The sequence below is a fragment of the Heliangelus exortis genome, chromosome 1 (assembly GCF_036169615.1).
Source record: "Heliangelus exortis chromosome 1, bHelExo1.hap1, whole genome shotgun sequence".
In the NCBI taxonomy this organism is placed as follows: Eukaryota; Metazoa; Chordata; class Aves; order Apodiformes; family Trochilidae; genus Heliangelus; species Heliangelus exortis.
In genome coordinates, this window is record NC_092422.1 from 156,062,331 (window position 1) to 156,085,795 (window position 23,465).

The 23,465-nt window shown below is 37.4% G+C and overlaps 1 protein-coding gene across 1 annotated transcript in view; it reads right to left on the reverse strand.

Annotated features, from left to right (window-relative positions):
• The window catches only part of ARFGAP3 (ARF GTPase activating protein 3), a 32,683-nt gene extending 9,549 nt beyond the window's left edge, over positions 1–23,134 (reverse strand). Inside the window, exons 1-10 of the mRNA XM_071733236.1 lie at positions 22,856–23,134; positions 16,817–16,935; positions 15,991–16,063; positions 12,829–12,960; positions 10,616–10,699; positions 8,341–8,431; positions 7,946–8,002; positions 6,114–6,157; positions 4,014–4,159; positions 580–705 (exon numbers count right to left, since the gene is read on the reverse strand). Coding sequence (XP_071589337.1) covers positions 580–705; positions 4,014–4,159; positions 6,114–6,157; positions 7,946–8,002; positions 8,341–8,431; positions 10,616–10,699; positions 12,829–12,960; positions 15,991–16,063; positions 16,817–16,935; positions 22,856–22,924 — 941 coding nt within the window. The 5' untranslated portion in view covers positions 22,925–23,134. The remainder of the gene's footprint in view (positions 1–579; positions 706–4,013; positions 4,160–6,113; positions 6,158–7,945; positions 8,003–8,340; positions 8,432–10,615; positions 10,700–12,828; positions 12,961–15,990; positions 16,064–16,816; positions 16,936–22,855) is intronic.
• Positions 23,135–23,465: the final 331 nt, after the last annotated feature.

A 23,465-nucleotide genomic window follows, 5' to 3' on the forward strand; every position in this document is an offset into this window, starting at 1 on the left:
ACAGAAAGAAAATTAATTGAGATTACAAAGCTCACACCCTTATAAAGAAAGAAATGAAAGCCTAAATCTAGTTTCTGAAACTTGGTGATAAGGCTGAAGCTATACAAACATTTAGAAAGAAATGAGTAATTTAAAAAAAAAAAAAAAAAAAGCCCTGGAAAACTCTACTGTAGTTCTCGGAAGTAGTGACAGGACTTGTGAACACACAAACAAACAGACCATTCCAGCAGCTGGAAAAAACAGTAATGGGACTTTTTCAGACTTCTGGTTTGTAAAAGACAGATTATACTTATGCTGGTTCTGATCACTGAAAACATCCTGACTACCTTCCTCAGTAAGCTAATGAAGGCAAACAACTTACAGACATCCCAACGATTTAGGTTAACACCACTCTGGCAGATTAGAACTTAAATCTATCAGAAGTAATCCTGCCCCTCCCCTCTGAAAAATACTAGACTCTTTGATAATATTAAGTTTCTAAAACACACTATAGTAAATTTTTTCATTTCCTAAGTAAAATGAAGGATAACTGATAAAGCCACAGAGTATTTTAAGTACAGTTTATAGAACTTCACGTACCTTCTGTTGCTGCCAAATCCCATGCCAAGTCTCTCCAGCTCATCTTTCTTCTTACCAGATAGATTTAACTTTTCTTCTTTTGATTTAATATCAAGATCTCTGTAGGCCAACCGTAAAGATGATACACTAGAGAGAACAAAATGTACAGTTAACATATAAATGTAAAACACTACACTGACCATCCAACTCAGTAATATTGGTAGAACGTTAACAATATATAATATAGTGCTCTATTTTCTGTTCTGTGTTTACTGAAAATATTCATTATTATATGTATCCAATTCCAGCTGTAAGGACAGGGGAAATCCAGTCGAAAAGACTGTCTAAACAGTACCCCAAGTCTGTGTATGAGCAGGCAATCTTTCAAAATGAATATGAAACATGTTACAGGACACAATTTTCTATCACCATAAAGTGAACTTAAAAAGTCTTTTTTTCCAGAGCCCTCAATTCTGTGTCATACCAAATAATTGTCAAAAGTATCCAACCCTGACATACAATAGTACCATGGAATGAATTAATGATGTAACACCAGTACTCTTCTCCTTTAATGCACAGCTTGACCCTGGTATGTCTCCCTGTCTTCACCCCCTTCATGCTCCTCACAGTTTTAACATTTCCTACACATACACTCTTGAGACAAGTGCTAGAGGCATATGCCACACATCTTTATTGATGCTGCCCTTCCCTGTGCCTAAAAGAAGTGTCTCAGAAGAGGGGAGGGGAGAGTATTTATACTCCCAAAATAGAATATATTCTGTATTGTGGAAACTCTGAAGCATCCAAAACTTCGCATTTTCTGCACAGCTGGCAAGACATTGTCATCTGAAACGCCCTCACAATTCAAATATAGTAAAATGTCTTTCTGAAATGCCATGGACCTCTATTTATCTCAAAACAATCTTAACTATTTTCCAGTAAATACCACCATAGCAGAGACAGAGGTTGTTAATCTTGATTACAGAATTGTAGAAACACTGCTTAAATTTTATTTGTTAAAGTTTAACAGTAATTTTAGTGAGCAACAAAGCAATATTTTAATTGACAAGTTGTGACTGCCATAAAGCACAAATGAACACTATCAGAAGAAGGTAAATGAGATTTAGGATGCTGCTGGTAGACATCCTGTTGCAAGTAGAAAGGAAGTACGTAATTCCAAAAGCGTTTGTAATGTCCCTTCCATTTTGTGCAGAAGCAGAAATTAAAAGAATGGAAGTTTTTCACCAAAAAAATACTTTCTTCCAGTGTGTCTATTTGGGTACTGAAACAGGCTCTTTCCAGCTTGATTTTTTTTTTCTGGTCCCATGTATGCTGATTTAATTTAACCAGGATGCCCCTACCAAAATTCATACCCAGCTGGTTACTGCACCTCCTGCAAGACAGGAGCTGTGTGCCTGAAGCTGTTAGCATGGAAAGGGCACAGCACAAGGGATGTGGCTATCAACCTGATAAAAGGAATGGGACATCACTCCCCTACTGACAAGGCATTTCAGAAAGGAGAGGATCTCAATACTGCCATGATTAGGTATCCTTTGAGTAGGGGTGTCAGAGGACTGGAAGCCAGAACCAAGAAATCACTACATCTTCTGTTTAGATGCTTATAATAATAAAGCCAGATAAGAACCAGGATGTATCTGTAGAATGACTTTTAAATCTGTTTTAAATCAGTTCTTACAGTTTGGGATCAACACAGAAAATTGAAAATGTTCTCTAAAAATCAACTTGAAACTGCTAGTGATAAAATCTACCTAGCAAAGATTAGCAGCCCATATTATGAAATCTGACTTATGGACACCATAAATCTTACCTGCTGTTGATTGGAACACATAGAGATACTGCTAATTCTTTTAAAAGTAACTCCAGTTATCTGTTATCTTCTTAGTACACAAGAAAAAAAAAAAGGAATCTGTGTACCAATTATAAAATCACATTTTAAGTTGCAGGACTCTTTCTCCCTCTAAGTACTAGACTAAAAATGCATCATGGCCATTCCCTGCCACGTAACAAAGCCATATTGACTTAATTTACTAAATCTCATTACTCAAGCCTTTAAAATTAAAACCACTACACAAATTGCTTGGAAGAAAAGGCAATTTTAAAAATATTCGCCTTTCTTTAATGTTGACTTATACTGCCATCTACAGTTAAAAGTCCAAAAAGTTAAACAAAATACATTTAATTTGCCTCTACTGAGATCAGATCCATAAACAGAAACACATCCAAATCACTACTTGGGACTCTCTTCCAAACTGAATCATACAAACTGATGATAGTATGATTAAAGAATAGTAAAGAATAATAATAATAAATAAAAGAAACAAGATTTTTTTCTTGTTATCTAGTAGTCCATTTCCTCAGTCATTCTACCAGTGGCAGTCACTGAGAAATATGACTTTGTGGTAAAAATACTTCAGAAAAAATGAGTGATCCCTTCAAGATTAATTAATTTTTGATGCACACAGACTTTCCATTTCTACAGAGGCTACATGAAAGTGAGTAAAAGAAGAAGGGAGATTACAGACCAAAGAGCTTGGTACCAAGCATTTATTCAGAAAATTTCTCAATGGGTTATAAAAAACTACACATCTCAGCACTTGAGAAGATGTCAAGATGTTCACAAGAATAAAACTGTGCACTAACCAATTCTTTGATTGTCTGGTTTTGATGATGACTAACAAAATAGTAAAAACTAAAAACATAAAGCAGAGAAATGTGGTAGGAGGAACAAGGAACTGCACCTTCTGAGCTTTAGGACTGACTGCTCATTAAGATGGACTAATGGATTCAAAGCCTCAGACAAAAATATTCAAAGTGTTTAGGTTAAAATAAAGGCAGTTCCAGTGCAAAACAGCTGAAATTTAAGCAGGTAATTCTGGCATTATTTAAACTGTCCACTGCCTTAAGTGTAGAAATTCTTATCCAAAAAGTACAACTAAAGCTGAATGTTTGTATGTTACCTATGATCTTACAACGACTGCTTTAAATAGCATTCAATTCACTACACCAAAATATAATATAATAAATTAGGCAACCAGTATTGGGTAAAGAAGTTCAAGAGGCAAGAGTCTTCTTTGGTAATACTTGACTTTAATGCATTTTAGATTTATTTCACATTTTATTCACAGCTACCTGTAGAATGTTATTGTCCCTGTTAAATAGCATTAAGGTTATTTTTAAAGATAGTGAAGGGCTAATTCTACAGTACATAGAATAAATCACCTGTAGAGACACACATTTGCCAGCAAAAAAAAAAAAAGCAATGGGAGAATTACTGATTGGCCCACCTCACCCACATTTGGGGTTTTTTTTAAAGCAATAACTGAAGTTTTATTTGCATGAGTTAATCTCTAGTAACATTTAAATTGTCGACAATTACTTCATTAACATTAAATTAGGATTCATGGTTTACCACTATATACAAAATTCATACTTACAGTGGCTCTTCCTTCTCAGTTTTCTTACTGCTATGAAGACTGTCTTGTTCCTTCATTTTATCTACTGCTTGTGCTTGTTTTTCAATCTCATTAAAGTTTTGGCTGCTCACTTTCTGTGCCCCCAAACCACCTTTTTTGGCACCAAGCTTGATTTATAGGAAGAAAAAAAAAAAAAAAATCACAAAAGGCCCAGCATTATAAGTGAGGCCACCACCTCAACTGACTCAATAGTCAACTTGGAAAGCAACAGCAAACATTATACTCTGTTCAGGAGAATATGCAAACAACAATGAAAATTTGGAGAAACTTTTACATGTTTTGATGCTCTAACTCTTAGAAATTCTGTTAGCTCTGCAGTCAAGCATCATAGGGTGATCAAACTATTATAATTTTAATTATTCAGAGGTTGGCATATTCAAATAAATATTACAAATACATAGCACAACTTTAGTTTCTTAATAATGATTTTGATGCATACGGATAATTTAATAAAATCTACTGACATCTGTGAAATTTGTTGAAATATTTGGTGCTCGTTTACTTAATTCACAATTTACACTTAGAAGTGGCAAAGATTTGAATTAGTTCTTACTCACTTGCCAGTGCTAGAGTGCTAGCTTAAGTACTGAATAATATTTTTAGCAAACATCCATAAGTATTTACTGATTTATGGTAGGAGAGCTTTATACAAAATTTCTATATACATGGATGCATGATTAGCCTTTGCATGAGACAAAGCATCATAAGCTTTTTTTTGGATAAACACATAATCTGAGATGTTCCAGTTCTTCATTCAATCTTTTAAAATAACTACTTCTAGTTCACACTGGTTCAATACAGGGATATATTTTCTTTCATTTTTACTATCAGAGGATTTAAAAAACAACACTGCAAATATAAATACATAAAATTATGCTGATTCAGACAGTGGCACATCACTAACCCTGCTTTTCCTAAGTCTCCCGTGCAGGGGAGTTGAAACTCAATGATCTTTAAGGTCCCTACCCATCCCAACCATGCTGTGATTCGATGAAATTCCTCTTGCATGTTAGTGCCCTCTATTGGCAGCAAGAAATAACAAGTATCAATCTAAATCCATATACTTCGGTAAATCCTGTGACATATGTCACTCTAACAGGCTAAAACTAAGGCTATTTTCTTGGTCCTCAAAAGCCACACATTTTTCCTAGCTAACTCTGAGTTCACACGAGCTCTTACTCAGTTTTCAGGTTCCTCAAACCTTTATTCTGAGATACTCAACTTTCCTAGATGCCTAAGGAAGTGCTATGACCCCATCCAGAAACAAGTCTGCAAACTATCTTGAAACCATATTGAATCGAATGCAGCTGCATGTTATCTACAAATACAACCAAATACCATACTGCAGTGTGGTATGAGATCAGGACTGCTCCAGAAAAACAGATCTGAATGTCTAACACTCACCTCATATTGACAGATTATGCCATACATGCATATTTAGTCACACAAAAGTGCTGTTGGAACTCCCTCAGCTTTTAGGATTGGCTACCAAAAGATTTCAGTGGCAACTAACTCAGGTGAAAGCCTGAAGTAGCCCTGCAACCCAGTATCAGCATGTGAGATTAAAGTTTACACAGCATCAGCAGAGTTACAGGGATAGCAGTTGTGAAAAGAAGCAAAGGGAACTGGAATACAGACTGTGACATCAACATATGCTTTGACATTTTTATTTTATGTGGTTTTGAAAAAATATCACCTGCTGTTCAGGTCCAGACAGCACAAAGAAAATGGCACTCAGGTACATGTGGAGGAGACAGTTCAGTGAGCTATATACATGTAAACATACTTAGAATTTATCTGAGGTCAGAAAACAACCCAGAGATCTGAAGCACTCTACTGCATAATAACTGTAACCTGTTAGACAAATTCATATTAACAATAATCCACCCAACAACAGACCATTGGCTGGTTTTGGTACAGAAACAGTTTACTGTTCTATTTTAGTTTCATAAACTGTTACCAATAAAAGTGCTAACTTACATGATACATTACCATATTGCAACCTACATATGTGTATAGATCGAGAATACAGTTAAATATGCATTATTTATATACACTTACCCCCTTCTTAGCTTGATTTGGCTTCTTTTTTATGAAGGTGGTCTCTGCAAGGATTACAAGGTGCATTACTTACACACACATTTTATTCATTCCAGAACTGCAGAAGGTAATTTCCACAATATCAGCCTCAAAACAGTTTCTGGAATTCATTTGAATCCCTAGAAGTATTTCAGTTTTTACACTAAGAGACTGATACACTAAACTGAATTATAAGGAATGGAGCCATGAATATTTCCAACAAAATGTGGGAAATTGCCTCTAATTGAAGATATTGTATCTCTTGCAAATACCCAACAGGAATAAAGTTACAGGTCAGTTCTCAGTTGTAGATACCTGCAATTAAACAGAACAAGAATGTGGAACTTGCTATTCTGAATCAGATAAGAGGTCCACCTGACCCTGGACCATTTCAAAGATTAATTATTTCCTGGATAGAAAGGTACTGGGTATGTTTAAACCCATCAGTGATACAGAGAAAACATACCTAAACCATCAGCAGCAACATCACAAGAATTATCAGTGGTGAGAACATACTCCACCACTAGATTGATCAGCTTTGTTCAATGGTATAAGTACATTATTGGGAGTCCAGTTTTATGTGTAAAGTTTGAAAGTTCCAGTCCTAATTCTTTGTATTAAATCTTGAAACACAGAAACTAACCTACACCATGCTCTGCATGAAGTCTGCAACAACTCCTAATCTTGTTATTTTTAATGAGACCCTAAAAGGACCCACTACATCCTGTAAGACACCGTATTGTGTCTTGACAGCTACCCTGAGCCAGGGTAAAACTCCCACAACCAAGAGACATACACAGCAGAGAGTCTTCACATAAGACAGAACTCCTAATGTTCAAAACAAACAAGAAGAGCACTTGTTTTATAAGAACATGTGCTAGAGATACAAAAGAGAAAATAAAGAAGTGTATTGGGTTAACTATTTTTCCTAATCTCCTGCTCTCAATAAACAAAAACAAACAGGAAAAAAGTAAAACCAAACCCAACCAAGTTAATATAAAAACAGTGATAAAAACCACACACACATTCCTGAATACTGAGTTAGTTCTAGCCACCAGCTTCTTTATTACACCTGTGCTGCTCAGATCAATACTCTCTATTCTCAGAAATGTGCTCCTGCAGCAAGATCTTCAAAATGATAAATCCCTGATGTATTGTGTTGTACTGTATTCTACTCTACTCTACTCTACTCTACTCTACTCTACTCTACTCTACTCTACTCTACTCTAATTCTCCTCAACTTTTATTTACCTACTTAAAGTATGATACACTCTTCAGTGTTAAGTAAATTAAGACTCTGGACACTAAAGATAGTGTATTGCAAATACCAGAATCTTCCAGCCTAAATTTTTGTGTTCAGTTTTCTGGAAAGGGAGCCAAAGCTATGTCTAGAGAGAAAGACACTGTATTAGTACAACATGTGCTTGCTCAACCTGAGTAACAGGCTATTTATTAATCACAGCACAATGCTCTACTTCACCTGTATACTTTAAATGCATAAACTAAAGCAGTTTAGCAAGATGTGCAAAACTAATTGCTACCCTTATTAAGCATGATACTTGAGCATTTAAATTCACCAGGTTGGCTAAGATAAGATAGATAAAACTCGAGCAACAGTAACTAAAATTAATTTCTTAGGAACAGTACACTTTAACAGAAGAAGTTATAATACAAATTCAGATGTTTCAGCTAACTCACGCACACTGGTATTTGAATAAGAATTTCACATATCCTTCCAGTCTTACATTCTCTGTACAAATGAATATGTAAATAAATGATACTGGCTGCTATCTTCCTCTGCTTAAAATCATTACCTAATGCAGCTTTTGGTGATGTACTAAGGCAATCAACACTTGGTCCACGCTCTGGTCCTAAAACATAATGAATAACAAGGGTAAGAATAGCAGAAGGTTCTTTAGAATGTTTAACATACTAAAACATAATTCAATGTACTCAAGGTGCTGGTTCATACATACAGTGTCATGTGTTTTTTCTATCACAGCTTTACCAGTTACTAGAAGAGCAAAAGGCACACAAAGATTCATCTGAAGTCTTTTGAATCAAATTTTAACTCTCCTAAAAAGTCCTTCTCCAAAATTATTACATTATATATAGGTTATTTAACTATTAAAGTTGAGTCAAAAGACTCTAGACAAAGATACTCCAAAAAAAAAAATCCAGCTTATTGTTGACAAAGAATCAGTCATACCTTCAAAGCACTCTGGAATATTTTCTGAAGTTTTCTGCTGTAGAGGAACTGGTTCTGCTGGCTCTGATAACACCCACTCTGTGTTCTGTGTCTTGAAAAAAAATATTGTATCAAAAGTGTGTATAAAATAGAACACAGCAAATAATTATGAGCACTGGGCTCAAAGACTACCTAAATATCACTTATTAGTTAATACTGGATTCTTATGACTACAGCTTTTATGTTAAAAGCATGTTCTCAGTAGGACAGTTATGAAAGTTACAAGAAATGCCTATTTTTATTGAAAACACACTGCTTTCAAGCCACCCCTGAGGACCTGTATTCCCCTCTCAGGAATTCCAATATGTTTACCATCCAAAAAAAAAAAAGTGTTTTAATCGTGCTTTAGATTCATTTATTGTATGCTGGCTGTTACTTTTCTTTACTCATAACAGTAACACAGTACAGGAAACCTGGACTTGTATTTACATATATTCACCAATACTTCTACCCACACTAAGCCCTTGCACTTCCAGGTTTTTAACACCTCATTTTTAATTGTGAGCAGTCCTCCCAAGCCTTCCTGATGAGTCCTCCCTCTTTCCTCAGACACATCCTCCTCAGCAGGCACATTTGTGACATGGTCACAATATTTGCTTTGTATTTATCTTCTCCATCAGTGCTATGCCACTGCCATTTCATGCTCATTCTTCCCTGAAACCTCAGTCTCAAAACTTCCTGACATCTCTCTCAAAACATCCATACCCAAATAATCTCTTGCCCTGAGGTACAGAGATAGTTTGTCAACTTCTCACCTTTGCAGATACCCGAAACATTTGCTGTGAAAATTTACTTTATCCTACCTATTCATTCTCTTAAGAGGGCTTGCATCAAGTTTCCTCAACCACAAAAATATTTACAACACTTCTGCTTAGACTTCCTTCTCTTTAGCTTGCTTTAGTGTAAACTTTTCCCACTCCACTGTGAGTATTCTTCTAAGCTGTCTTTTGCAAACAGAAAAACTCCATTTATTTTTCTACTACCAGGACAGAGAATCTTCTGATGAAGACACTAGACTAGAATTCACAATTTTTTCAGTCTTCGCAATGAGCACTTCTGAGTGACAGAGCAATTTGCCCAGTCTATAAAATGTAAATATTCTTTTGCTGAATATTTATTTTTATAAAATGCTGAAATTTATTTTTATAAGATATTCAAATATTGGCTGTAGAAGTTCCTAAAATAATAATAACAATAATAAAGCAGCAAAAAGGCTGATTTTCCTTTGAAATGAGACATTTTTGAAAACTCACAAATAAAACAAAACCATCGCAACTGAATAACCAAAAAGAAGTAATTTTTCATTTAAATGACAGCTTTTTACATCCTTAAACATCCCTTACAGGCTAGGAAGTCACTAAAAGGTCATGTAATTTTTACTGTGTTATTTGCCCAGATAGAGATATGAGCAATTTACATAGGTTTTTCTTACTTGCTGCTAACGTACGTGGTGGGGAAGAGTTTTCACAACCAGGGCTAATCTGATACACCCAAGCTGTTTGAATTATTCTCTATCCCAAAATATGCCTCATGATCATACTTGTGTTTCAGGTGTTCACAGACTGTAACTGTACTAGAAAGCAATTGTACAAGAAAGCAATTGTATTAGAAGACTTCATGATGTTGCAGTATTTAGGAATATGAGGTGTAGTAACAACTTCATTGGTCTAAATTAAGATCAAAATTGCTGGAGGTGTTTTAATTAGTATTTTTCAAATGAATCATTAGTCTGTGACATAAACACAGCACCCACTACCTTAGGGCAGAAGGATCAAAGAAACTTAAAACAACAGTAACAATAGCTTTCAAAAATTACTTTAACTATTTAAAAGAGGATGTAAGTATTACGGAGGAAGGACAAAAAATTTCTGCTAAGCAAAATTTTTAAGAACTGGTCAACTTTACTGATTAAAACCTGAAGTCATCACACAGTATATTTAAATCAGAACAATCACAAGCAAGGAATCATGAGTCCAAGTGGAACTGTAAGCATACAAAAATACAGTTTCATTCCACATTTAGCTTCTATTTGGGTCACTCTAAATTATCACCTTAGAAAGTGGTTCACATCCAGGAAGAATTCTGACACCCACAGAATGAAAAACAGATTAATATTAACTGACTGACCTACCCTTTCTCTACAATGTTTTCTCTCAGGGTTTCATCTTCCTCATAGAGCACAGAGTTAACCTAAGTGTTCAGAAAGCTGACATGAATTAAATACAGGAAATCTAACCTTGGGAGGAACATGGGATGCAAAAAAGTCTTCCTCTTTCTTTTGAGGTGATACAGGTGGCATTCCACATCCATCTGTCCACAGCTAGAATTAAAGAGAGAGATCATTTTACAGGATAAGTGCATGAATATATTTTTTTCAAATCCAGTAATCTTAAAATTACTTTTTTTTAAAGTCAAGTAAAAAAATTTATTGGTTTTTTTTTCCACAACACATCATTTTTCCTGAAGAGTTTATTCAAGCTTCAATGTATGACATTCCTTTTTTTTCATTTCATACAGCTTTGATGTGTTCCTTCACATTACTCATTTCCCCAGTATAAGCTCTGCTGGAGTAATACTGTCAATATTTAGTATCACTAAACTTTATAATAAGTAGGTTTTTTTCATTTTCTCATCTATTTTCTAATCCTCTTATTTTGCCCAAAGCAAAAAATAAAATAAAATAAAATAAAATAAAATAAAATAAAATAAAATAAAATACAAAAAAAAAAAAAAAAAAAAAAAAACAAACAAAAAACCACAAACAAACAAACAAAAAAACCCAAACCAAACCAAACCAAACCAAACCAAAACAAAACAAAAACAAAAACAAAAACAACAAAAAAAAACAACAAAGCACTAGAAAACATAACACTAGCAGTCATTGGGAACTGTTTCAGAATTGTATCAGTGTGGTCTGGTACTCTTGATGAATTTTCCCACCCAGTCAGAGTCCCAAAACCTCTTCTAGAGTTAAAGCAGAGTTTTTCAAGATGCTCACAGTTTTGACTGATGCCTAATGTCAAGGACCCACAGGTCCACAGGGTATTCTTAGCATTGTGCAAGACAAGACTATAACCTGTGATCTGCACTCCAAAGTTACTCATAGGCAAATAATTTCCCATAGTTCTTCCTACTACATGCAAAAGATTCACGATTGAAAATAATTACCTCATCAAAAGGGTTACTGAATGTACAACTGGCTTACCTCATCATTGAATAATTGACTATCATTAAGTTAGAGAATAATTTTTTTAAAATGTAACAGGGGTGGATGGCTGGTACTAAATCTAATTACCTGAGTTGTTTACTTCAGGAACTTAGATAGCACATAATCACCTAAACTTGCAGAACATTAATTAAAAACAGATATTTACTAGATTTTTAAAATAAGAAACACACAACTAATGTTAAACTATTGGATAGAATCTGTAATTGAAGTGAAACAAGCACAGTTCTTCGAAGTGTCATTTGGGGAACTTTACATGAATTAAAGTGCATGCTATATTATTTTTACTCTAACATTTTATATCTAAAGCTGTCTAGAAAGCAAAAGAAGTATTCTCAGAAGTTAGTGATGTGAACTGTGTTGTCTATAACATATATAACACATAATAATTATAATCCATTCCATTTCATGCTATTTGATGCACAGGCGTTGAAAAGCCCCAAGCTTTCTTGCTTTTCTTCTAACTCCCACTCCTCCAATGGACTTCAAATGAATCAGCCCCTGACTTTAACAATCTAAACATGCTAACTCATGTACCTAACTGCTGTCAAACCTATTTTGCTACTAACTTCCTTCGGTCAGCAATCTAAAAATGTTTTGACAGCATGCATGAACTGTTTCAGCCTTTTTAATGAAGAACTGCAAGTTCGAGGTATTTATAATTTGCTAATTTTTCAAATATAATTTTCGTAGAGGAAAAAATAAAAAATATTTACCTGTTCAAATCCAGCCCACTTAAATAAAAAGCATTAGGTTTTTTATTTCTGTTACTTTTACATTTTTACATGCTGTATTTCTCAAAAACAACCCAGTTCCAGATAAACAAAAATAAAACCACTAAACAGTTCATGAAGAAGTGCTGACATTTTTATTACACAATACCACTAACATAATTTTGGAGCACAGCTGCAAACAAAGAAGTTTCCATTTTGAAGAATATATATACCTGAAACTTCTGCCTAGAATTCCTCTAAGTTACTGCAAATGTTAAAATTAATGTTTTTAATAAAGCAGAAGTGACCCTGAAATATCTGAGCTCTATCTAAATATTCTTTTCTGAAACAAAAAGATAAGCTACGTATAGTTTATTCACTGCAATATGTATCAGTACCTCCTGAAAATCTTTTCCGTTACCCATGAGAAATTTAAAATAAAACAGCTCGAGGGGGAAAGAAGTTAAAGTTTTTCAGAAATCTTAACATCAAAGGCCATGCATTACTCACATCAGTACCATACTTTCTTGTTGCCTGTGTTGCAAGAGATTTAATCTTCTCCTTATAAAGCTGGGCACCACGACTGTTATACTTTGCATTGGCATCATTTGTTGTGCAGCCATGTTGATGGAAAAAAGCTGACTGTGAAGCATAACATAGAAAATGCAATGAGAAACAGGTTTAAAAACTAATGCCATTTACTATAAAAATAAATTGCAATGCAGCAAAATACTCTGCTCCTCTGCCTAAATCTAACCTTTTCAATTAAGAAGTCTACTTAGATCTCTAAAACAGAAAGAAAATTCCATTCTGGCAACCTCTTTACACATGGACACAACAGAAAAAAACAAACTCATAAGTGGGATATATTTAAAGCATATACAAATGCAAACTTATCATTATATACAATGAATCCTAGTTCTGAAATTATGTGTAGAAATTAAGATGTAGAATTGATTGCAGATACCTGTGCTGCAGGGGACATTCCTGACAACCTGCCTGGCATCATCTCTAACATGCTGGAGAGAACAATGTTTGTTCAATTGCATCAAAACAACTGCATAAAATAGTATTCCTTCAGAAGAAAAGAATGTGCATACACATATATATGTGCCATATATAATTATATGCTTATGTATCTATATTAAAATATATAAATGAAAAAATGTTATTTTGTCATAGGATCTTAAACCAAAAGTAAATCAATATATTTATATCAGAGTTCCATAAGTTGTCCGAAGATCAAAAAAGTAATTTTCTCAATCCCTAGGACTGACTAGCAAAACACACCATAACATTCTTGCACTGAAGAACACGTCAGACAGTAAAACATGATAAACAAGTTTATGATGGGATCAGCAGGTCTACACAACTTATGGCTATGACATCATATGCTGCAATTGCAAAGCCTAAATCTAGTGTACAACTACCAGACTGTGTACAAAAATTAAGCAACAATCTTTCAGGACTGAGGTAGAGCCAACATGAACTTTTGTGATTACAACAGAAACAGTTGTAAACATAGAATCACAGAACCATTTTGACTGGAAAAGACCTTTAAGATCATGACATCCAAGTGTTAACCCAGCACTGCCCAGTCTCCCACTAAACCATGTCCCTGAGTACCACATCTATATGTCTTTTAAATACCTCCAGGGATGAGGACATCCCAGATGCCAAAAAGATTGTGCCTTTTTGCATTTAAATATATACATATATGAAAATGCTATTCACAGTTTTTTGTAAACTGGAACTGCAATCATTCTAGCAATTTAATTTCAAAACAAATGAACTAAAAACACTTCATATTTCTCAGCACACTGGTACATAGCTATGGAACTCGGGACTGCTGTTACCCAAGATTCAGCATCACCAGGCAATTACAGAATAAAAATTAATAATGTTCATCTGATAGTACTTCTCAACAGTAGTTAAATAAAATCAGAATTTGGCATTTAGCTGGAACAAAAAGGGAATGGGTTTTAAAATGCAATTAGAAGAAAAACCTTAATTTTACTTTTTAAGATGTTAAGTGTTCATGCAGTAATCTTCCTAGGCAATCCAAAACAGGCCATTATGAATTTGAAGTATTTAAGAGGTGGCTGTGAGTATACTACACCTCTTGGTACATCATATGACAAGAGAAAGTGACATCCAAGCAGAAAGAAAGAAAAAAAATTCATAAAATTAAATAATAAAGGTTTACTGTTATCCTCCTGGTAATATGCTTTCTAAGGTTAACTGAAGTACTTTTCAGACTCTACCATCTCGCTTTTTCAACTACCCCAAAGTCTTTGCAGAACAAAGTTTATATAGTTTAACTAAAGCTTTTAAGCCTTTGGCTAAAATAGAAAATATTTTTCATGCAAAATCCCCCTTTTCTGATTTGTCAAAACTGTGACTTTTATGTACTAACTGGCATAACAGAAATTCAGTGAGTAACTTCATATAACAGCAGTATTATTACTTAGAAAGGGCAGGAAAAAAAAAAAAAAGAGGGAGAAAACACCATGCAACTGCTCAGATCTGTAAGACAGTCAGTGACTGCTGAATGCCTAATTCAAAGAAAAAGGTTTGACTGGAAAATGCAGGAGAGGAAGATAAGTAATAATGATCCTGAATTAATCTTTTTTTATACAGAAATAAGAAAATAATTAAAAAATAAATCAGCAGAATAGCAAAGTCTTAAGACTTAAGGAAAACAGATGCCTAAAAGAAACTGTTAAGAAAAATGCCAATGGAAAGCAATTTGAAATCTCTTAAAGAAACAACATTAAGGACAAAGCACAAAGGAAGACAGGGGTAAGCATTCAAGGAATTAAAAGCAGAAATTGCCTAGGGAAGTTGCATTCTTCCACAGTGGCTAGGTCAGCTTAGGGAAACAATCTCAGTTATTGGTGGTCAACCTTTGAAGAAAAAAAAAAAAAAAAAAAAGGAAAGCAAGCAAACAGGCATGATTCCCAAACAGCTTGCAAAGGAGAACATTCTCTTTTTAAAAGGAGATTGAGAGAAATATGGCAATCAAGATAACTTCTATTTACAATAATTGTGTGTAACTAATTTGTAAATACATTAAAAAAACAAGTTGAAATTAACACCCAATAGGTAGTGGCCCAAACCAAAATATGATTTTCTCTCTGACAGTGTAGCATGTTTTATTTTGACTTTGTTCTACCTCAGTTACTAAGTCAGATCATGACTTAAGTATTTTCATAAACCATGTAAAAAAACATGGTCACAGGAAGAGGTCTGTAAGCTATGTTTACAAGATGTTGGAAAGTCATCTTTCAGCAGTTGTCAGTGTTTCCCAGTTAAATTAGACATGCACTGACAAGGAATCTGATCTGACCTTTTCAGTGATTTTTATTACCAGACTTGCAAGAAAAAATAAAACAACTTTTACAGATTACAATAAGACAGAAAAGATGCAAGAAGTATGGAGGATGAAATTAGTATTCAAATTAATCCTCCAAGAGAAAAGTAAAAAAAAAAGGAAAAAAAAGGAAAAAGAAAGAAAGAAAAAAAGAAAGAAAGGGAAAAAAGCAAGAAAGAAAGAAAGAAAAAAAAAAGGGCTGGAAAAAAAATCCTGAAGATGTGAGCCAATAAGGACAGACAATAGCTTCCAAGCCTAACAATCTTCAATGTGCAGCACAAATACTCAGGAGTACATACAGCATTTGCATTTCCTCCAACTTGCATGCATCTCAGCTGAAACCAAGACCAATTGGAATCCAGTTCTGTAGATCTAAACAGAAACAAACATTTTTAATATTATGTCCAAAGCCATTTAAAATCTGTCAGCTTTTTTTTTCTTTTTTTTTTCTTTTTCTTTTTTTTTTTTTTTTTTGTGAAATGAAAAACATACATCTACAAGGAAAAAAATCTGTGATAATGAACAACATGCAAAACAAACCAATAAGGCCATATAGAACTACAACATATTTTTCAAAATGTAAAAGCTTTGGAAAAAACCACATCCTCTAAAAAAACAACATCTAAAAGGATTTCCCTTTTAAAAAGCACCAATAAGACAGATTTTCAGGAAGCAAATTTGAACTCTGTCACCAGCAGATGACAATCACATCTAATTGAGAAACTGACAATCTGAATGTCATATCACAAGAAAAATCTGCAGCTCGGTGAGTATGAGAATTAATTCCATGATCATTAGAAATGAATTCTTGAGAAGCCCCCTGTAACACTGTTGTGTACAGTGAAAAAGCAGCAGAGGAAGAATTTTAGTCAATGGAAAATGGCTGCTTTTAATTGCAACACCACTGAACAAGCAGGGAATGGCTGCATGGCAGAACTTCTGCCAAACCCTACCTATTTACCTAATTCCCAAGCAGCTATCAGATATATGACAGCAAATACAACTATTAAAAAGTCTAAATCAGTAGCTGAGAGAAGAGTGAACTTTCCTCTCTGAGAAGGTATCTGGATAAACAAAACCACAAAAAGATGCAATTTTTACTATAAAAACATACAAACTACTTACCGAATGAAACTCAAGTGAACACCAAGTGATCGATGGGTCCCTGAACAATCAATACAGAGAAAAACTCCGTATGTTATGCTTGCCCAGCTGGGGTTCTTAGCTCCACAGTCAAAACATACCTTTAAAGAAAATAAAGATCAGTGACAGGACTTGAGCATAACCAGGTCTTATGGTTGAGCTGTAGGGCATACTAACACCCTTGCAGTGATCAAACTTAATTAACTCATCCTTACAGCATCTGTTAATATGACAATTTCATGTTACTCTAACTTAATAAAGAGGAGTTACACAGTCTGCCCAAACTTGTGTGTCTTTGCCCTAACTAGACAGGACTACATGCCTTCCCAGTTACTGACCATAACCAGTGTACACAGGGACCACAGGGTGAGACCTGTGTCCACATCAGTCTAGTTCAATCACACATCTAAGGCAGTATTTCCAGCACTACTGAAATACAAAAGCACTGAAGAAATATTTTCCCAAGGGCAGGCTCTCTTCATGATGTTCCACTGAGTCTACTACATTTCTCTAGGAATGTACATGCAACAGCAGTTACCAGCAGCACTACTGATGTAATTATCTACTTTCCTATAGAGAATCCTTGGCCCTTAAAGCAAACCACTGGAATCCATCTGTGTGAACACTGGAATGCATCTGTGTGAACAAAGCATTCGTGCCCTGAACTGTTTAGCTGAGCATCCTGTCAGCCATGCATCACAGGTATTGCTATATCAACCTCTTGACCATCTGTCAACAGACTGGTTAAAAAGCACATGTCCATAATTACTGCACAGACAAAACCCATTGATTTCTTATCTTCTGCCACCAACATTCAGCCAAAACCACAATATCTATGTCTACATCTCACATACTTTGCAGGTCTGTAGATCATGACCTTCAAGTCCTGTTTCAGTTACTCTGAATTTTGAGCTTATTTGGCCAAGGAAAGCAAGAACAAAAAAATTATGCTATATGAATCAATTTTCAAATGCCAGGAACACCACGTATTTAAACAGGAACAGCTATGCATGTGGTATTAACTAGGAATATGTCTATTCCTGTAAGAAAGCACTTGATTATCTGATCAATGCTTTTTCAGCAGGACTTACAAAGGCTGCAAAGTTGTTCTACAGTAAAAGCATCCATCTATAGGCATACTTAGTGGTATTTACTACGAAATAACTCCACAGAGACACAAGCTTTTACACGCAGATTGATGGAGTTCCAATCTGCAACTTTATGCTTTAGCATCCTCAAATCTAGTGCATCCTCAGATAGCATGGGAAGTTCTAGCTATACACAGAAAGAAGAAAAAGGGTTCTTCTAAGTCGGGTGGGTGGGGACATATGGTACACTACATGCAGGCCACAATGTTTTCAGCACCTCCTTTTCAGGTTGGAAAAACAAAAGGTTAAGAAGTCTCCCTGTAGAAACACTATTCATAAAGACACGTGGAGATTTTCATCTCTTTTTCTGTATACATACACAGTCAAACAAGAATCAAGTTTAGAGTCAAGTCAGTTTACCAATAATTCACTCAAATTAATTTCACACCCAGAAGAAGTCTGAGGCTAAACTCATTTTAGCATGGGTCTATTTAAGCTTGTAGAGTCCAAATTTATCAAGCACAATGTTCAGCAGATCCAGCATCAGTACTTCCAGCATACGGCTATTTTAAGTCTGAGCTTCAGTTAGGGTAGCAATCAGCAACACAAACAGAAAGCAGGAAGGTCAGTTTCTGTGTGTGCAAGTCTCCTCTTTCTCTCTCAACAAAGATTTAACTTTCATTAATGTTAAGTCATTTATGCATCTCACTATTGCATGTGGAAATGGGGTCATTCACTGACATAAAGCAGAAATAAAGTAAAAGCTACACAGAACGAGCAACAAAAGGAGTTACTGTCCCTGAAACAAGGACAGGTAGAAGAATGGAATACAGAGAGCTGGAGAAAACCAAGAATTATTGTTGGAGGCTTTTATACTGGGGTCTTGAGCATCCTGACCTAGTGGTAGGTGTCCTTGCATATGGCAGGAAGGTTTGACTTAGATGATCTTTAGGATCCCTTCCAACCTTGGCTATTCTATGATTCTACTTTTCATGTATGCCAAACACACATTCTTAGTAGTCAGAACTCAACACTGTTTTCCCAGTTCTCTCAGTTCTTTGAAGTTGTTCCTTAATAAACAACATGACCTTCATCTTCAGTTTAAATTGGCTGTCTTCAGGCCTTTTCTTATAAGGCCAAAAGGAGGATGGGGACAACAAAACAACAGAAGATTCTGCTTGAAACCAAAGGCCTGGTCTTGTTTCTCATACAGGAGATCAGAGCAGGCTTACAGTCCTAAGTTTTGTGGAAATACCCTGGTGTAAAAATGAAAAGCAAGAATCTTGAGTATTAGTCATTGGTTTTAAAATATCCTATGTTTAAAAAGTCCAGTTATTAACATTCCTAAAGATCTTTCTTCCCTCCCTGGTTCTTCTCCACCCATGGACTTCCTAAAATCAGGATCTTAAAAGTCAACTGAATCACCTTGGAAGCTGGATACCACACAGCAGGATAGCTCAGTATCTCCACTCATGCAGGACTCTCAGACACTTGCAAGACACCTGGTAAAGTTATTCATATATAAAAACTGTAGCTTTTAGGACTACAATGCAAATAAGAACATCTAGCTTTCTTTTGAAGGTAATGTAAGAGCTACTGCTTGCACCATGTTATGCAACATAGAAGCTATTTCATTACCATTTAGAATAATTTTGCTTAGTTTTCTCAATTTTTTGAAGCACCTCCCACCAAAGAAATTTTAACAAGCCATTTCATGAAACTGTTTCCATTTTAAAAACAAATAAAGTGTATTTTCTGTACTAATTTAGGTACAACTAAAATATCAAAGTAATTACAAAAAAATTAACTTGATAGATGCTGTAAAATAATTTATTGCTTTTAAAATACACTCACACTCTTTTTGCTTATTTTGTGTTATTGGAAAAAAAAAAAGAGCAGAAGTCCTAATCGAGATATTTGCACCAGAGCAAGCACAAATACTCAAGTATAATCCACAGCAAGCTGCCATGAAATCATAAAATATCCACCTTGCACAAGTCGCCTATATTAATAAATAAATAATTATACATTACTGTTGGATATGGAAATGTAATAATAAGTAGCCTATAGAAATGTTAGTTTTGGCACTTTAGAAGTGGTGAGCAGGTTCAGCAAGTTTATCCCTGTGGTTCATGGTTACACTACGTCCCATGCAGCAGGGCTGCTGCCACAGGGCAGCTCCACATCTCCTTGTGCTTCCCACGTCTCCCTGTACTTCCCACTCCGAGAGGGCAAGGCTAGCACAGAGCTGCATCCACACAAAACCATCTAAAACTTGGGAGGGTCTTTTCACACTCGGTCAAAGGTGATCCAAATCCAAGTAGCTGCTCTCTTATTTATCAGGCACTGTATCCAGATCTGTTTTCCTCCTTCTCTTGCATCAGCAGTAATAAGTCAGACCTGTTGATCCGAATGGAAAGCAGCACTGCACGGCTTTGACTCAGAGCAAAGGTAGGTCCAACTCACACCACAGCCACATGACCCATAATGCCAATACAAAGGAGGGAATGGGAGTGTTTGCCACAAGAGGATGACAAGACTGACCATTTTTGGAAGTGTCGTGGTCTTAAAATGAATTAAGCCAGATATGATCTGCTACACTCCACTCTGGGGCAAAAAAAACCCCAAGCCATTCTCCAGCACAGACACAAACCACACCCAGATGCAGACTGCAATAACACAGCTGGACTGATGATAAACCACCACCCCAACACAGGTACTTTGTTTTCAGGTGGTTCAGATCCCTGGTCTAAGCATCCAAGCAGAGACATGAATGAAAATCAGAGAAAAGGGAATTAAAAACTACCACTTTCAGAGGAATAAATCTAGATTAAAAGAGATTGTACAGCACAGCCTGAAGGTGACACTTTCAAAACAAGTGAGCTTTACAAACATTCCAGTTAACATCATCAGCTAGCTTAAGGCCTTATGAACATTTTTACATGTATAAAATACATCCTATTTAATAACTGTAACACATTTGTTCAATGTCATCAGGCAGGTATTACATAATACTCAAAACCACACCAAACTGTAAAGAAGCTATATTCTCATCCTATACAAACTAAAGGAAACTCAAAACATTTATCCAAATACCACTTTAAACACACTATAACCCACAAATTAAACTGCACATTTTTAAAAATGAGAATTACTTTCTTAAGGTCACGTATACTAAGAAGTGCTGCAGAGCACCTAGCACACAGTAAATGCACATGTGCTTTCAGACAGTAGTTCAGTAAGGCCAGCTGCTGCACTGAAGTGATACAGTTCTTCCCAAACTGTATACATAAACAACACACTTAAAGCATATTACTAAGCTTTTAATACAGAACATTTCCAGTATTTGCACATTTCCCATTCCTTCCTTTCCCAGCAGAAAAGCCATACAAAGAAAGGGACTGATGTACTAAGGAGAAAAGAAAGGAAAAAAAACAAGATTTAATCAAACACAGTAATGAACTTATGCCAACAACAACTTTAACTTAAGAAGACTGCTCAGGTATGCCAGCATGGGGCAGCTGTGAGATCTATACTGTTGATGTTTCCCACTCTCCTTCCTTTTTTTCTGTCTTAACAGGTCAGCAAGACTGGGCTTCACTGCAGTGTCAATTAAAGTTCACTGCACCTGATCTGCTTCTTTCAAACTGACCTGGTGCGAATGGCTGCACACAACTGTGCCAACATTGCTTTGTCAACAATGGTACTAAACTCATATATAGCACCTGATGTGACACAGATTGCCCGAGCAACCACAGGTACCACAACCACCTTATTAAGCCTAGCACAGTAACAAGTTCTGAACTATTAGAGGCACCCTATCCTTGAGTTTTCCACCCTCACCAGATATAAGCAGCACCTTATGATTCTCTTGTGATCGCAATACAAAAAAAAAAGCATCACAACAGCACTACAGAAACACTCAATCTCTTAAGACCCTGTGAATTTCAGGAACCTGTCCTCTCTGTCTGTCCCTGCTGGGACCAAGACCTTTCCTTGATGTCCACTGCCAGGGATACTTTTAGGAATGCTGTGTTAGAAACTAGCTGGTGACTGTTCATCTCTGAGCTCTGCTTTCTTAGAAACCAGACCGTGCCCACTGCCTGTCAAGTCATAATGAGCTGTGTGTGGAAGCCAGTTTTGGACCAAAGACAGACCTCCAGGCTCATGTTTCCTAAAAATAAAACCACAGCGTTTCTTCCTAATTGCCTCCTAGTGTATTTTCCAGACACGTTCACAGAATATATCATAATGCCAATACAAGGGAGCAGGTGGCACTAAAATGCAACACAGGAGGAGCACACAGCTGCTGAAGGCAGTTCTGCCACCCCATACCCCGGCCATGCCACCTTTACAACGCTGAAAAATTAAAAGCCACCACTGGACAAGTCCAACGTGACGAGAAAACATCAAACTTCTATCGGAACAGAAGCGGCTGTGCCACGATGTGATAAAAACGAAAACAGAACAGAAAAAACGCGTTCAACAGTCTATACTGTCGCTGGTTTGGAACTTGCTTTATTCACAGCTGAACTGACCCCCCCTTTCAGCAAGCCTCAGACGCCGGGTACCCGGGAAGAGCTGCACTCCGCTCATCAGAGACTTCACCCAGCGCACCCCTCCTGGGGACAGCCGGCCGGGACGGAGGGCAACCCGGACCCGCTGCCCAGCCGACGGCGAGAGGTGCTTCCCCCGCTTCCGGGACAGCGGCCCCCGGGAACCTTCCTGGCCCTTCCCTCCCCTCATCGGGGGCTCCCCGACACCGGGCAGCCGTGCCGGGTCCCCGTCGGGGCGTGGCGGGCGCCGGGCACTCCCCCTCCCTGCTGGCAGTGCGACGTGTCACAGCGCCGGAGCGCGCCCGTTGCCTTACCCCCCCCCCCCCCCCCCCCCCCCCCCTCACCCCTCCCGGACCCCGGTCAGGCGCTTTTATTACCTTGTTGGTGGGGACGGAGCGGAGCCGCTTGAAGATGGCGGCAATGTCCTGCTTGCTGGGGTCGCACATGGCGGCTGGGGGGGAATGGTGATGTGTGAGGGAGCAAAGCGGACTGTGAGGCAGAGCTGCCGCTGCCGCCGCCGTTACCGCCCTCTCGCCCCGCCGGGACGCCCCACGCCCCGCCCCGCCCCGCCCGGGAGGCGGCCAGGCAGCGCGCGCGCCCTGAGCCCGGTGGGGCGCGGCCTCTGCGAGCGCCGGCGTGGCGGGAGGGGGCGGTGCTCACACACCCCCCCTTCCCGCCGCCTCCCGGTTGCCCCGGAGACGAACGGCTCCGACGCCGCCGCAGCTCCCGCCCGCGGGAGCTCCAACCTGGGCGGGGGGCGAGGGGAAGAAGGGGTGGTGGGGGAGGTGTGAGGCGGGCGGCCCCGGGCAGACGGCGTTTCGTCGTGAGAGGGCTCGGGGCACGCCGTGCCGGCCTCGCTTCCCTTCGGGGCCTGAGGCCGTAACGGGGAGCGTGGGGCGCAGGAAGCGAAGCCGCGGAAGAACGGCAGCACCTGCTGCCTTCAGCGGCTGTGGAAAAAGTGAAGCAGCTGCGTTCACCTCCAGACAG